Consider the following 14,198-nt stretch of genomic DNA (forward strand, 5'->3'; position numbering starts at 1 on the left):
GAGTTGATGATAGAAAGTAGTAATATATATAGGCCTTTCAACATGTTTTTATAGAAATACAAGTATAATTTTAATTCATTTAGGTAAAATAACTTGAAAATCATGTGTAAATGTGATGCTTTATTTGAATTATCAGCCCAGGCAGGACTAAGTTGTTATGTTAAGTTGATGTATTAATATTATACGTGTTTAATTATGTTTGTCTTCCCCCCTAGATTTTAAGGCTAGGTGGAATTGCTTATTTTCTGAGTAGGTTAATGGATCCCCCATCAAATGAGGCAGTGTTGCTCTCCATAAGACACCTGATGGAGCTGGTAAATTTGTCTTCTTCTTTTTTTTTTTTTTTAATTCTCACTTAAATTTACAATACTAGAGCATGTAAGCCAGTTAATTATATGTTTACTCTCACTACTGCAAAGTAGTAATATGCAAATATGCAGTGCCAAATTTGATTTGCTATTCGACTATCAATTTAGGACTATGAGGTTATGAGATAGGCATTAGAAAGTTATAAAATAATACCTTCGTGATAATTCATAAAACACTAGGATCTTTCTGCACATTTTTTTTTCACTGTAGGCCTGATTTAGGGTTATACAAAATGTGACATTTTAAAGTTACTGGTCTTTGACTACTGGTGAACAAAACAAAACTGTGCAGCTAAATTATTTATCACAAAGGAAGGACTATGTAGTAATTGCTTTTATCAAGAACATTTCCAGCATGCTAAAAGCCCCCTTCCTACCCTTTCTCAATCACTCCACTGTCCTTTAATCCCAATGATAACCTTATCATGACTAATGGCTTGCTTTTTTATTAATTGATGGTTTTAACATACAAGTATGCATCTTCATAAAGAGTTCAGTTTTGCCTGTTTTGAACTTTATATGAACTTTACATGAGCTCATACAGAATGTGAGTTGTTTTGTTCTTGGAGGGAGCAGAGCTCTGGATTATTTCATTTAATATTATAAGATTCAAATGTATTGTTGCTTTTAGCTATGGTTTATTTGTCTTGTTTTTTTGTTTGTTTTTTGCTCTTTCCTGTTTTTTTTTTTTTGAGAGTCTCACTTTGTCACCCAGGCTGGAGTGCAGTGGTGTCATCTCAGATCACTGCAACCTCCACCTCCTGGGTTCAAGCAGTTCTCCTGCCCTAACCTCCAGAGTAGCTGGGACTACAGGTGTGTGCCACCACAACCAGCTAATTTTGGGTATTTTTAGTAGGATTTCACCATGTTGGCCAGGCTGGTCTCGAACTCTTGGACTCAAGTTATCCACCCACCTCAGCCTCCCAAAGGGCTGGGATTATAGGCATGACTCACAGCACCAGGCCTGTTTTCATTTTAACCTATTTTATTTTATGACCACTGAAAGACACTTTTGTTATTTACAATTTTGGGCTATTCATGCTGGCATGAATATTCTTCAGTATTCAGTGTTTCCCGGTGCACTGGGTTATAAGGTACATCTATGATCAAGTTGGGTAGATAACACCAACAGTTTTCCAAAGTTGCACACCACTTAAACTCCTACCAGTGGTGGGTGAGAGTTCCCATTGCCTTGTGGCTTCACCAATCCTTGGGATTAATCAGTCTTTTATTCTAATCATGCTAGTAGGTATGTAGTGATTTTAATTTGCATTTCTATGACTATCATTGAATTTTTCAGCAGCTTTTATATGTTTATTATCCATTTGTATAGTCTCTTATAAATTGCTTCTGTCTGTTTTTCTGTTAGATCATCACATTCCTTATGTATTCTTGATCTAAACCTTTTATTGATTGTATATTGCATATCTGTTTTCAACTTTCCTTTTTTTAATACCTTGATAAACAATTTTTGTTGTTGTTCAAAGAAAGAGACTCTCACTCTGTCACGCAGGCTGGAGTGCAGTGGCATGATCTCAGCTCACTGCAACCTTTGCCTCCCAGGTTCAAGCTTTTCTCCTACCTCAGCCTCCCAAGTGGCTGGGGTTTCAGGTGCCTGCCACCACGCCTGGCTAATTTTTGCACTTTTAGTAGAGATGGGGTTTCATCATGTTGGCCAGACTGGTCTGGAACTACTGACCTCAAGTGATCCACCCACCTCAGCCTCCCAAAGTGTTGGGATTATAGGCGTGAACCACCACTCCTAGCCTAAATTTCTAATTTTAATGCAGTCAGATATATCAGTCTCAAAGGTGATTGCTTTTTGCCCTTTAATAAGTCTTTTCCTGAGGTCATAAAGGTACATTTTTAAAAATTTTATTGTTTTTGTGTATAATGCATCTGCAGTTGATGTGTGTTGGGGTTGAGATAAAAATAAAACTTTTTACATATGTAGAGCATTGACTGAGCACCATTTACAGAAAAGTTCATCTCTTTTTTCTTGTTCTGCAGTCTTTGATAGGTCAAGGTCTATGGATTTGTATATCTGTTTCTAGTCATATTTCTCATCTGTTGGCCTGTATTTCTCTCCTGAGCTGGTATCACATTGTCTTATTACTCTAGCTTTATGATAAATCTTGCTTTCTGGTAGAACAGATGACTCCCTTTCATTCTTTTGAAGAATACCTTGACTCTAGAGGATTGCAGGAGCCCAGGAGTTTGAGGGTTGCAGTAAGCTGTTCTTGTGCCACTGCTCCATCCCAGATGACATGAACAAGACCCTATCTCTAAATAATAATAATAATAATAAATATTTTTTTAAAACAGAGTGTCTTGGCCCTTTCTGGTGCTTTAATTTTTCCAAATGCATTTGAGAATCTTGAGAGAGTGATTTTGATTGAATTCAGTTTATAAATCAGTTTAAGGAGAAGTGACATCTTTACAATATAGAGTCTTAACAAAAAGATCATCATCTATTCCTCTGTTTATTTGGGCATTCAGTCTCAGTATTTTAGAGTTTTCTTTGTTTGGGTTTTATGTGTCTTTAGATGTTTTGAAATTTAAAATAATTTAGATTTCAAATATTTAAAAGCAGAATCCAAAAATACCACCAGTCTTCTAGGTTAGTGGTTATTTTTGGATTCTGCTTTTAAATATTTCATCTTTTGCTTCTGATAATACAGAAATAAAATTGCTTTTTGAATACTGACTTTGTATTCATTAATGCTGTAAAGTCCCCTTATTTGAATAACTTTATGTAGATTTTTTCTGCATATACAGTCACATTTTTAAATAATTACAATTTTATTCATTCTTTTTCAAGTCTCTGGGACCCTTAATACAGTGTTGAGCAGAAGTGATATGATAGTTTGTATTCTTGTTCTTCTGAAAGGGAAAACCATCAGCAAGTCATTGAGAGTATAATGTTTGTTGATTTGTTGTGCGTGTGTAAGCTCTTAGTACGTTAAGTTTGCTAAGAAATTTTTATCCTATATGGATAATCAGTTTTATCAACTGTCTTCTGCTTCTGATGAGATTATAGTATGACTTCTTTAGTTGGTTCATGTATTCAGTTACATTGATGTTTCAAATATTAAATAAATTTTTATTCTTGGAGTAAACCTAACTTGCTAGCATTCAATTTGCCATTATTTTGTTTTTTATTTTCATATTTATTTAGTTTTCTTCAGATGTCCTTGTAAAATTTAGACATCAAGGTCTTCTAGGTTCAGAAAACAAACTGAGGGATTTATATTTTATTTCCTTTTCTCTAAAAGAGGTCTTTAAAAATAAGAATAATAAGGGTTTTTTTCTCCAAAAATGTCCCATCAGACATTTTTGGAGAAAAAAACCCTTATTATTCTTATTTTTAAAAACCTCTTTTAAGAAAAGGAAAAATCTGTGTCTGATGGGATGCTTATGGGTTCTTTTATTATTTTTTCTTGTTTGCATCTGTATGCCTAGTTATTTTAATTGTGCACTGGAAATTCTGTTTACAGAATTCTTTGTAGATAAAAATTTGAAGCTTGGGATGAGAGTAGCTTTTATCAGCAAGGATTTAAGTTCCTTTCTGCCAGGAAAAGAGGCTCCAACCTTTACACTCACCTCCCTAGATGTCTGTCATTCCCTAACCCTTTGACTTGTAATTCTTTGTTAACTCCATGGTATCTTCAGGCTACTTTTCTAGCTATCCACAGTGGGTTGGTTGGACCAGATGACCTTGAGAATCAGCAGAAGTCACTCCCATTTTCTAGGGTTTTAAATATGTCCTTTTTCTTTTGCTTTTGTCTCATGTCACCTAAACTACTAGAATCTAGAGAGTATGCATTATTCATTCTAAATGTATAATAGTGTGTCTTTTGTTTTTGTTATGTTTTCCTATAACTTTTATACTTTATTAAGTGATTTTATTTACTTAACTGAAAGTTTGTCATTTCTGATATTTCTTAACACAGAAAAGCCAAGTTGTACATTAATTTTGGTTTTGTTTAAATAAGTTTGTAACCTTTGCTGACCTCACAACTTATGTTTTGGTAGAGAAAACTAAAACTGAACAGTATTCGGGCATTTGGGCTTAGGAGAGAGAATAGTGAGTTGTTATTCTTTTTAAAGCAAGCTAAAATTGTTTTAAATGTAATGCTCTACATGGTCTGTTTTAAACCCACACTCTTTTTTTACAGAATGCTTTGGATAAACAGGAAGAATTGACACCTCTTGGAGTCCACTTGGCACGATTACCCGTTGAGCCACATATTGGAAAAATGATTCTTTTTGGAGCTCTGTTCTGCTGTTTAGACCCAGTACTCACTATTGCTGCTAGTCTCAGTTTCAAAGATCCATTTGTCATTCCATTGGTAAGAAAAATGGAAATAAAACCTAGTATTTTAAATATGAACAGGAGTTGCTTAGATATATTTTTTATTAATGTTTTATTAGAATGCTGTTCTCTGTTATAGCATCAGTGGAATTTAAATTGCTTATGTCTACTGTTTTTTAAGGGAAAAGAAAAGATTGCAGATGCAAGAAGAAAGGAATTGGCAAAGGATACTAGAAGTGATCACTTAACAGTTGTGAATGCATTTAAGGTAAAAAAAAAAATCTTGTTCCGGATTATGACAGTGTATACAAGTGAAGTGCAAATAATAGAATAACAGCATATTTAACCTTTGAAATCTATATTATCATAAGGCCGGGCATGGTGGCTCACACCTGTAATTCTAGCACTTTGGGAGGCTGAGGAAGGTGGATCACCTGAGGTCAGAAGATCGAGACCAGGCTGGCTAACATGGCAAAACCCTGTTTCTACAACAAATAGAAAAATTAGTGGGCATGGTGGCAGGTGCCTGTAATCCCAGCTACTCAGGAGGCTGAGGTAGGAGAATAGCTTGAAGCCCTGGGTGCGTGGAGGTTGCATTGAGCTTAAATCATGCCACTGTACTCCAGCCTGGGTAACAGTGAGACTCCATCTCAAAAGAAACATAAAAACAAAATCTGTGTTATCATAAGTATGAGGAATAAATTGCTGAGAATGTTTAAATTTAGTGAACATTTGAAAAAAGTTGTAATTCATTTTCAATTTTGTAATAGCTCATTACATTTACTCTTTTGGGGAAATAGTGGTTTTTGGTAACAATGAACAAATGGTTTATTTTAAAATTTTGTATTTAATAATTTCCTTTTATCTTTGGCTTGTTAACACTCCTGACAGTCTCTTTATTATTAATAAACTACCCTATATTCAGATTTAACATTTAATAGAGGATCATAATCATCTACATAGTTAAGATTAGGGAGACATTTTCTGCTCCCAAAAGCCAGGTGTATAGGTGTACATTTATCACCTATCTTGGTAAAATTTAAATGTAATTTAGTTTTTAGAGGCAGTTATCTTTTTTTCTCTAGCTCTGCATTCTGTTTCGTATGGCATATTATGGGAAAGTTCATGTTTTTTTCTTTGAGCTCATTCAGCTTGTCTTTCCTTTTTCCCCATTTCCCTCCTCTAATGAAAAGCAAACTGTAAAGAAAATTTGTGAATTTGAAAATCTGTAATAGCATTTAAGTCAGTTTGATAGTGTGCTCTTTTTGATTAGTGTATTATGTACAGTTTGGATGCCATTTTGTGTAAAATACATAAATAATATATTACTATATATACTTAATCTTATAAAGCTTTGGAACTTTAGTGGTAGTTATCTCTTAAGGACTAGGATCATGGGGAGTATCTGTATTTTTAGTTTTTCAATTATAAAATTCTTTGAATTTTTTACAAAGAATAATATTAGAAAAAGGTTAAGCTTTCACTAAAAGAGGGAAACCAACAGTCATCTTGGTCTTGGGGAACAATATAGATTCTTCATTTCTTTGCCCGATAGGGCTGGGAAGAAGCTAGGCGACGTGGTTTCAGATACGAAAAGGACTATTGCTGGGAATATTTTCTGTCTTCAAACACACTGCAGGTAATGGTGAATGTATTGCAATAACTATCATATATGCTATATTAGAGAATATATGTATCTCTTTTGTACAGTTAGATATATAGCAAAAAGTCAAATAGATAGAAATAGTGTATATTTGTATATCCACACAAAATAATGGGGGATCCTTCTTAAATCAACTGCAACAGAACAAGTAAAGGTGTATAACAACATAAGAAATACCTAATGGCAGAGAAAAGAAACTGCAGTTCGAGTATAACAGCAAAGCACAGTAAGATTCAAATTCTGTTCCTATTCCCACATTCTGGTTGCCATTTTGATGATTTCAACTGAGAATTTTTGCTAACACTCCTAAAATCTGTTGAAAAGTATCAAATAGGATATATGTCTGTAAGTTTTCTGGTTTAATATAGTGAAACACTGCAGGCAAGAATTTGTAAAACAGAAGAAAATAAAGAGGGCATGCCATCACATTTCAGACTACACTGAACTAGAGATTTGAAGCCAATGGGAATAGAAATATCCTCATCTTCTCCCAGTACACATACACTCCAGCTATGTGACATGAACCCTGATACTGGACCTTTAACATCTACAAAGTAGTAAACAAAAAACTAACATACCAAATCAGAAGTGCCTGGTCACTAGCAAAATGGAAAAAAAAGGATCACCACAATTCTGAAAGAAAAAAAAAGGAATGGAATACTGTGTTTCAATAGAAAACACCCTACAACTGTTTCATAATACGGAATAGCTAATAAGAATATGAATTCAGCAAAACAAAGGTTAGAGAATAAACCAATAGAGTGAATGAAAATACTCCTGAGCTAAGAAAACAAATTGAAACTCAAAAGAAAATCACAAAGAATAGAATGGACCTTCCTTAAAAATGAGCTATTGCCATAGGAAAAAAGCTTGAAGTAATCAGTTTATGGATGTACCTAAAAAAAGAAGAAAATTAAAGCAGTAAGTAAAATCTTTAAAACAACAAGATAGGACTGATCCATCACGAGAACAGTAGATATTAGTGTCTACATAGAAATCCTGTGTAATTGAATGTTTATTTAGAGACGTATATAAGAAAATTTCTTTGAAATGGAAAAAATGAAATGAGCAGAAGTATGAAAACGTAACTGAATCCAAGTGTTCGAGAGGGTCATGTCCTGTCAGGATAGGAATTCAGGTGTAAAGAAAAACAAGCATTCAACAACATGCTCAAGAAATACTATACCCCTGAGCTCTTCTTGAAAAGCCCATTAACGGTGAGATGCTGTTGATTAAAAGGGAAACCACATTTGAGATTTCAGGAATGGAAAGTGCATGCTAAATCAGCTGGTAGTGTACTTTAGAATTATTTAAATATAGAGCTAATAAAATGGTGGTAGGAATTATACATGCACAATAGAATGTCAAGATTATTATCCTGAACAATATAAAATAATGGCAGTAAAAACCAGATGTCTAAGAAGGTTAGGTATAATGAAAATTAGGTGGGGAAACCAAAGTCACATCTTTCATACAAGGGATATATACTTAAATATAACCAACTTTATGTTGCATAATATCTAATAGGAATTCCTTAGGAAATGTTTCTTGTGATTATGAAAATAAGATTCATCTGGTCATTCACTTTCATTTCTATTTAACTTTTCTTTAAATTGAACTAAAGTTAATTTATTATTTTATTAATAAAATTAATTATTTCTGTATTATGATTCCATTATTAGGGTACATTTCTTCTATCAGTGTATATGCTTAGTGGGTGTCTGCAATCTTGTTTATTCTATTTAGACAAGGGAAGTACTTTTCTGTATTACTTGAATGGTTTATAATAAGCCGTGTATCATTTTTTCCTCAAAAAAGCAAAAAACAAACCTTAAGCTTACATGCCATTGATAACCATATTCTCAGTAATAGAAATATGGATGTTGATTTTTTTTATGCTTTTCTATATATTTTTAAAATGGAGGTGGAGAATAATTTTAAAAATTGTGTTAGTCTTTTGCAAAATGGAGTAATCCTTCAACATCAGTGGTTATTCCTTACAACATGCAAACTTTTTCTGTGAACAGTGAGGTAATATTTTAGGCTTACAGGCCATATGATCTCAGTTACAAGCATTGACCTCTGCCATTGTAGTGCAAAAGCAGCCACATGTAGATGAATGGGTATGGCTGTGTTCCAGTAAAATTTTATTGACAAAAACAGCTTTTGTAGTTTGCCAACCCTTACTTTAAGACATGTTTGCAAAAGTGTTTTCATAAAGCAGGGATAGCTTACAACTCAATTTATGTATTAGTGTATGTTTGATATCCGCATTGTGTGAGGGGTACTCTAGTTCTATTTGCTACCATTCCTCCCTAGATGCTGCATAATATGAAAGGACAGTTTGCTGAGCATCTTCTTGGAGCTGGATTTGTAAGCAGTAGAAATCCTAAAGATCCAGAATCTAATATAAATTCAGGTAAAGCAGAAAACACAGTGTAAATAAGTATCTTTTGTCTGTTGTATCAGTATTTTACTTTTTTCCCTCTACCTTCTAACTCCCATAGATAATGAGAAGATAATTAAAGCTGTCATCTGTGCTGGTTTATATCCCAAAGTTGCTAAAATTCGACCAAATTTGGGTAAAAAAAGAAAAATGTAAGCATTGAAGATTATTATGAATTACTTGTAATTCTCTCCTTAAACTTTTGAAATCCTCTTATATAACCAGGCTTATATTATAAATGTGTTCTTATATATTGGTTATATTCTTTTAATCATTTCAAAGAAGGTGAACTGTGTTCAGCAATGGTATTCCCCCTCATAACACACCCTGGAACTGTTTCTCTGATCACCCCTTATTCACAAAGAATGCTACAACACGATACCAACGTAGATATTAGAAAAGCCAACCTGCTAATAAATACCAGTTCCTGGATAGAGAATGCTTAGAGTAGATTTTGTTTCAGAAATTTTTTCCTCTTATAAAATGGGTAACTTAGCTCTTTGAATAAAATTGTAATTTCACTATTTTGAGAGTAAAGTATAATAATGTATGTACAGGTAGTCCTTAGTAGTAAATTGAGACAACAGTGAAGATGAGCTAGAATGAGCTCATTCTAGCTAAAGGATACAGAGAAACTCAGAGTCACAAATGACCTATAGTATGATAGCTACTACTATTTTGGAAGGCACTCTGGATTAGAATTATATATTGAGTCATAAAAATAGTCACTGACCCAGTGCATAGATGAGTGAGTTTTTAGTATGATAGACTTGTCTTAAGGAAGTAATTTCAAATGTTTTCTAACAGCTATATTGTAAACAATACAGATTTTTAGTAGCAATGGAGAAATTGCGGTTTTATAATGCTGTAATGCATCCTCATAGGTGCGCATTAAAATTTATTGTGTAGTAACATGTAAAATATTTAAACTGATGTTAAATGAAAGTTGGCATTCTGTGATTATAAACAGGAAAAAAAATTGACTTTAAAGATAGGCCAAAGTGCACACATTGTTCTTGGGCAATGGTTGGCAACTGGAGTAATTTTGCCCCCAGAGGGGACATTTGACAGTGTCTGGAGATACTTGTGGATGTCCTAACAGTGTGTCAATAGTACTAAAGTCAAGAAACCCTGTTCCAAGTACACAGGTAATGGGTAGCTGATTAATTGTAATCATTGTGGTTGTGTTAACATTTTAAGCGATCTAAGTAACTTTTTCAAAATCAATACTTGACCAATTTTTTTTTAATGTATACCTAACTTTACAGATAGCTTAACACAGTCTCTCTGAAATTCATTTTATTTTCCTCCCTGCCATCTTGGGAGGGCTTTATGAAAAAATGTAGCTTTCTTTGGACTGGTGCTTTGTTTTGGTCCAGACTAGGAGTCGGCAAATTTTGACCTATAGGCCAAAAACCTATTTTTGTACATTTTTTTGTTGAAACACAGCCATGCCCATTTCTTTTTTCATGTTGTCTATTCTGCTTTCCTTGTACACGAGCAGAGTTAAATGTTTGTGACAGAAATTATAGAGCCCCAAATATAGACCCTAAAATATTAACTATCTGGTCCTGTATGGAAATTTGTTGGGCCAGGCACAGTGGCTCACTCCTGTAATCCTAGCACTTTAGGAAGCTGAGGCTGGCAGATCACTTGAGTCCAGGAGGCAGAGGTTGCAGTGAGTCAGGATTGCACCACTGTATAGTGAGAGGAGATCATGCTACTGCAGTCCAGCCTGTCTCAAAAAAAAAAAATTGCCAACTTTTGCTCTAGTTATGCAGGGTTGCAGATGGCATCGGTAAATTGACTTGAAGTGAGAAAAAATAATTTCTGGTTTATTTATTTATATATGCATATTCTAAGTATTCATAACTATGATTCATGATTTTGGTACAAGTATTATGAATTCTTAGAACTTCAAAAGTGGCCAGGCATGGTGGCTCACACCTGTAATCCTAGCACTTTGGGAGGCCGAGGTGGGTGGATCACCTGAGGTCAGGACTTTCAGACCAGCCTGGCCAACCTGGTGAAACCCCATCTCTACTAAAAATGCAAGAATTAGCTGGGCATGGTGGTAATGCATATCTGTAATCCCAGCTACCTGGGAGGCTGAGGTAAGAGAATCTCTGGAACCTCAGAGGCAGAGGCTGTAGTGAGCTGAGATGAGGCCACTGCACTCCAGTCTGCAGTCTGGGTGACAGAGGGGAACTCAAAAAAAAAAAAAAAAGAACAACTTCAAAAGAGACACTCCTAAAAACAAATAGGAAACATTAGTTAATTATTAGCTTTTATGCTTTTATTTAATATAGGTAATTAACTATTTAAAATAAATTATTAAACATCTCCCTGTTGAATAATGTTAAAGACTTTTATGAATTGAGATAAAATGTATATGACTATCCAAAAAAAAAAGACCTAGGAATTGTGAGATTGAATTAGAACTGTCAGCATGAATTTAAACAGAATTCTTAACTTTTATTTTTTATTCATTTGTAAAATTTTTAAGTCAAAATTTTACAGTTATTTTGTTAATCAAGGACTATTTATCTGTATCATGATTGTCATAGTAAAATGTATAGACTCTTTTGGTATGAATCAATTTATTTAAGATATTTGTTTTGTTCTTTATTCTTCAGTGGTATAGTGTGCATACATTATTAAGGAAAATAATATTCTGTCAGTTTTCTAATATGTTGAGTTATTATACCTGCAATAAGAAGATTAGTTACATGATTTAAAGTATTCATACTTGATAGCATTTTTTCATATATTTTTAAGAAAATTATGCTCTGTCCTCAAATATAAATGGTTTTTTTTTTTTTGCAAAAATAAGCTGAATTATTCTCTGGAGTTTTTTTGTATTCTGGGATTTGTTTGGTTTTTACCAAGCCCTTCTATCAGTTTTTTAAGTAGTTTTAAAAAAAAATTCTCTAGGAGACTTCTTTTTAACAAACTGCATTTTAATTTTTTTAAAGGGTCAAAGTTTACACAAAAACCGATGGACTGGTTGCTATTCATCCTAAATCTGTTAATGTGGAGCAAACAGACTTTCACTACAACTGGCTTATCTATCACCTAAAGATGAGAACAAGCAGTGTAAGTGAACATTTAAAATAATTAAGGATCTGATTATCAGTCTCATTGTATTTTTATGATTGTATAGTTTTAACAATTATGTACAAAATTTTTCTTTTTTGTTGCCTCTTATTCCTGTGACCTGAGTAACTTTTTCCCTCAAACAACTTATACTTTTTATTTTCAGGTCTGTAATGATGGATCTTTGTATTTTAATTAGGACAGTTACTTGATTTCCATAATTTTCTTTCAGAACTTGCTTTCAAGAAATATTGGCATGTTTTTTAGGTTGCAGGAGTTTATATTGTGTGGAGAATATTGCTAGCATGTTAGTATACCTTATAAGTATTGTTCAGCATATGGAGATTCCGTTTATATTTTTTTCTTTAGAACAGTAGTTTGAGGTGATTTATAAAAAACTGTGTAAAAATAACCAGCTACATTAGTGTTTTGCTTTTGTCACTCAGAAAATACTTTGTTCAAAGAGTAGTGCTTAGTTTGAAGCAAAAATATAAGATACCTATGTTCTCTGAATAAAGAAGATGGCTCATTTAAAATGGTATTTCTTACAAATTAATCTAATTAGAATAGCAGGTTAAATATTTTAGAAGGGAGGTATTCATTAATTAATATAGTTGAATTTATATAGTCATCTTCTCAGACTCCAGAAAGTATTAATTCACTTTAATTTTTATTACAGATATACTTGTATGACTGCACAGAGATTTCCCCATACTGTCTCTTGTTCTTTGGAGGTGATATTTCCATCCAGAAGGATAATGATCAGGAAACTATTGCTGTAGATGAGTGGATTATATTTCAGTCTCCAGCAAGAATTGCCCATCTTGTTAAGGTGACTGACTTTATGGAATTATTTTTAATCTAGATGTTAGCATGTGGTCATGTGTTTTGGTTCCAAATGTTATGTATATTAACATTTCTTGCTCTATTTCAGCAGGGCAAATAATTTTGAAAAAAATGATTCCAGGTTTTTCTGAATTGTTTTTAGAGATGATAACAAAGCAGCCATTCTAAATGGCTCAGTGTGATTGCAGTGTGAATTTTAATTGCACTTCAGTTGTTCATTTACAACCACACTTTAGTTGATTGCTCACTAAATATTTTAGCTTTTGAGCCATTGCTTGTGAAACTCCTTGTATCAGGTAAATCAGTTTCATTTATTATGTTATTTGATAATATATCTGCCTTTGTTGAACATGTGTAATTTTTCTAACCTTAGGAATTAAGAAAGGAACTAGATATTCTTCTGCAAGAGAAAATTGAAAATCCTCATCCTGTAGACTGGAATGATACTAAATCCAGAGACTGTGCAGTACTGTCAGCTATTATTGACTTGATCAAAACACAGGAAAAGGCAACTCCCAGGAACTTGCCACCACGATTGCAGGATGGATATTACAGCTGACAACTTTTCAGGGGTGGTCTGAAAAGCCAATTTGACAGCCATTCTCCGTCATAGTTTAAATTTTGGCTGGATACCAAACCCTGGGACCTGACCAGTTTTCATGTGTAAGATGGAAACCTTCAGTAGTAAAGACTTAATGTGCATGACTTGATGTTATATGGAGCTATTTTATATATATACATATATATACTATAAAAGCAATATGTTCTCCAATCATATACTCTGCTGTGGTCATGCCCACTCTTTGGGAGTATATTTATATATATATTGAGTATTGTACCACTTGAGAAATTTCTTTGTTCTGTTATACAAAATTAATCTTTTTGCTCATAATGACTGATGATACCACCAGTAAAAATAGAATGTTCATCCAAAAGCAGTGTCAAGTAAAAATTTGAACACAGCCACATTTTTTTAAATGAAACTTCTATCTGAAGTAACTTAATTTGTTGTAATAAAGCCCAGTATTTAATAAAATGTAGCATGTTAAATCTCAGCCAACTTCTTGGATTGGTTTCTACATTTCCACCTTTGGCTTGGTTGATTTGATATTTTTACTGTTTTTAAAACTTGTACCCTTTTCGCATTACCCTGTGCAGCATAATACAGCAGTTGAGAGCATGAGTCTCTTAATCAGTCTCAGCTCTGTCACTTAGTCAGTGTCTTGGCTTCTCTCTCTCTTTCCTTACATGTAATATACAGTTGACCCTCCATATCCATGCATTCTGCATCTGTGGATTCAAGCAACCATGCATAGAAGGTATTTGGAAAAAAGAAATGAATGGTTATATCTGTACTGAATAAGTGCAGACCTTTTTTCCTTGTTGTCTGAGCTTTACAGTTTTAGCAGCTATTTATGTAGTATTTACATTGTATTAGTTATAAATAATCTAGAGATAACTTAA

General features: G+C 33.5%; 1 protein-coding gene across 1 annotated transcript in view; it reads left to right on the plus strand.

Moving 5' to 3' along the window:
• DHX36 (DEAH-box helicase 36) overlaps nucleotides 1-13,789 on the plus strand; it is a 55,053-nt gene extending 41,264 nt beyond the window's left edge. The window contains exons 17-25 of the mRNA XM_035277810.3: nucleotides 216-314; nucleotides 4,547-4,720; nucleotides 4,865-4,951; nucleotides 6,239-6,322; nucleotides 8,666-8,765; nucleotides 8,854-8,944; nucleotides 11,768-11,888; nucleotides 12,568-12,720; nucleotides 13,108-13,789. Of these exons, the coding sequence (XP_035133701.2) occupies nucleotides 216-314; nucleotides 4,547-4,720; nucleotides 4,865-4,951; nucleotides 6,239-6,322; nucleotides 8,666-8,765; nucleotides 8,854-8,944; nucleotides 11,768-11,888; nucleotides 12,568-12,720; nucleotides 13,108-13,293 (1,095 nt within the window). The 3' untranslated portion in view covers nucleotides 13,294-13,789. The remainder of the gene's footprint in view (nucleotides 1-215; nucleotides 315-4,546; nucleotides 4,721-4,864; nucleotides 4,952-6,238; nucleotides 6,323-8,665; nucleotides 8,766-8,853; nucleotides 8,945-11,767; nucleotides 11,889-12,567; nucleotides 12,721-13,107) is intronic.
• The last annotated feature ends 409 nt before the right edge of the window (nucleotides 13,790-14,198 follow it).

The sequence above is a fragment of the Callithrix jacchus genome, chromosome 17 (assembly GCF_049354715.1).
Source record: "Callithrix jacchus isolate 240 chromosome 17, calJac240_pri, whole genome shotgun sequence".
Classification (NCBI taxonomy): Eukaryota; Metazoa; Chordata; class Mammalia; order Primates; family Cebidae; genus Callithrix; species Callithrix jacchus.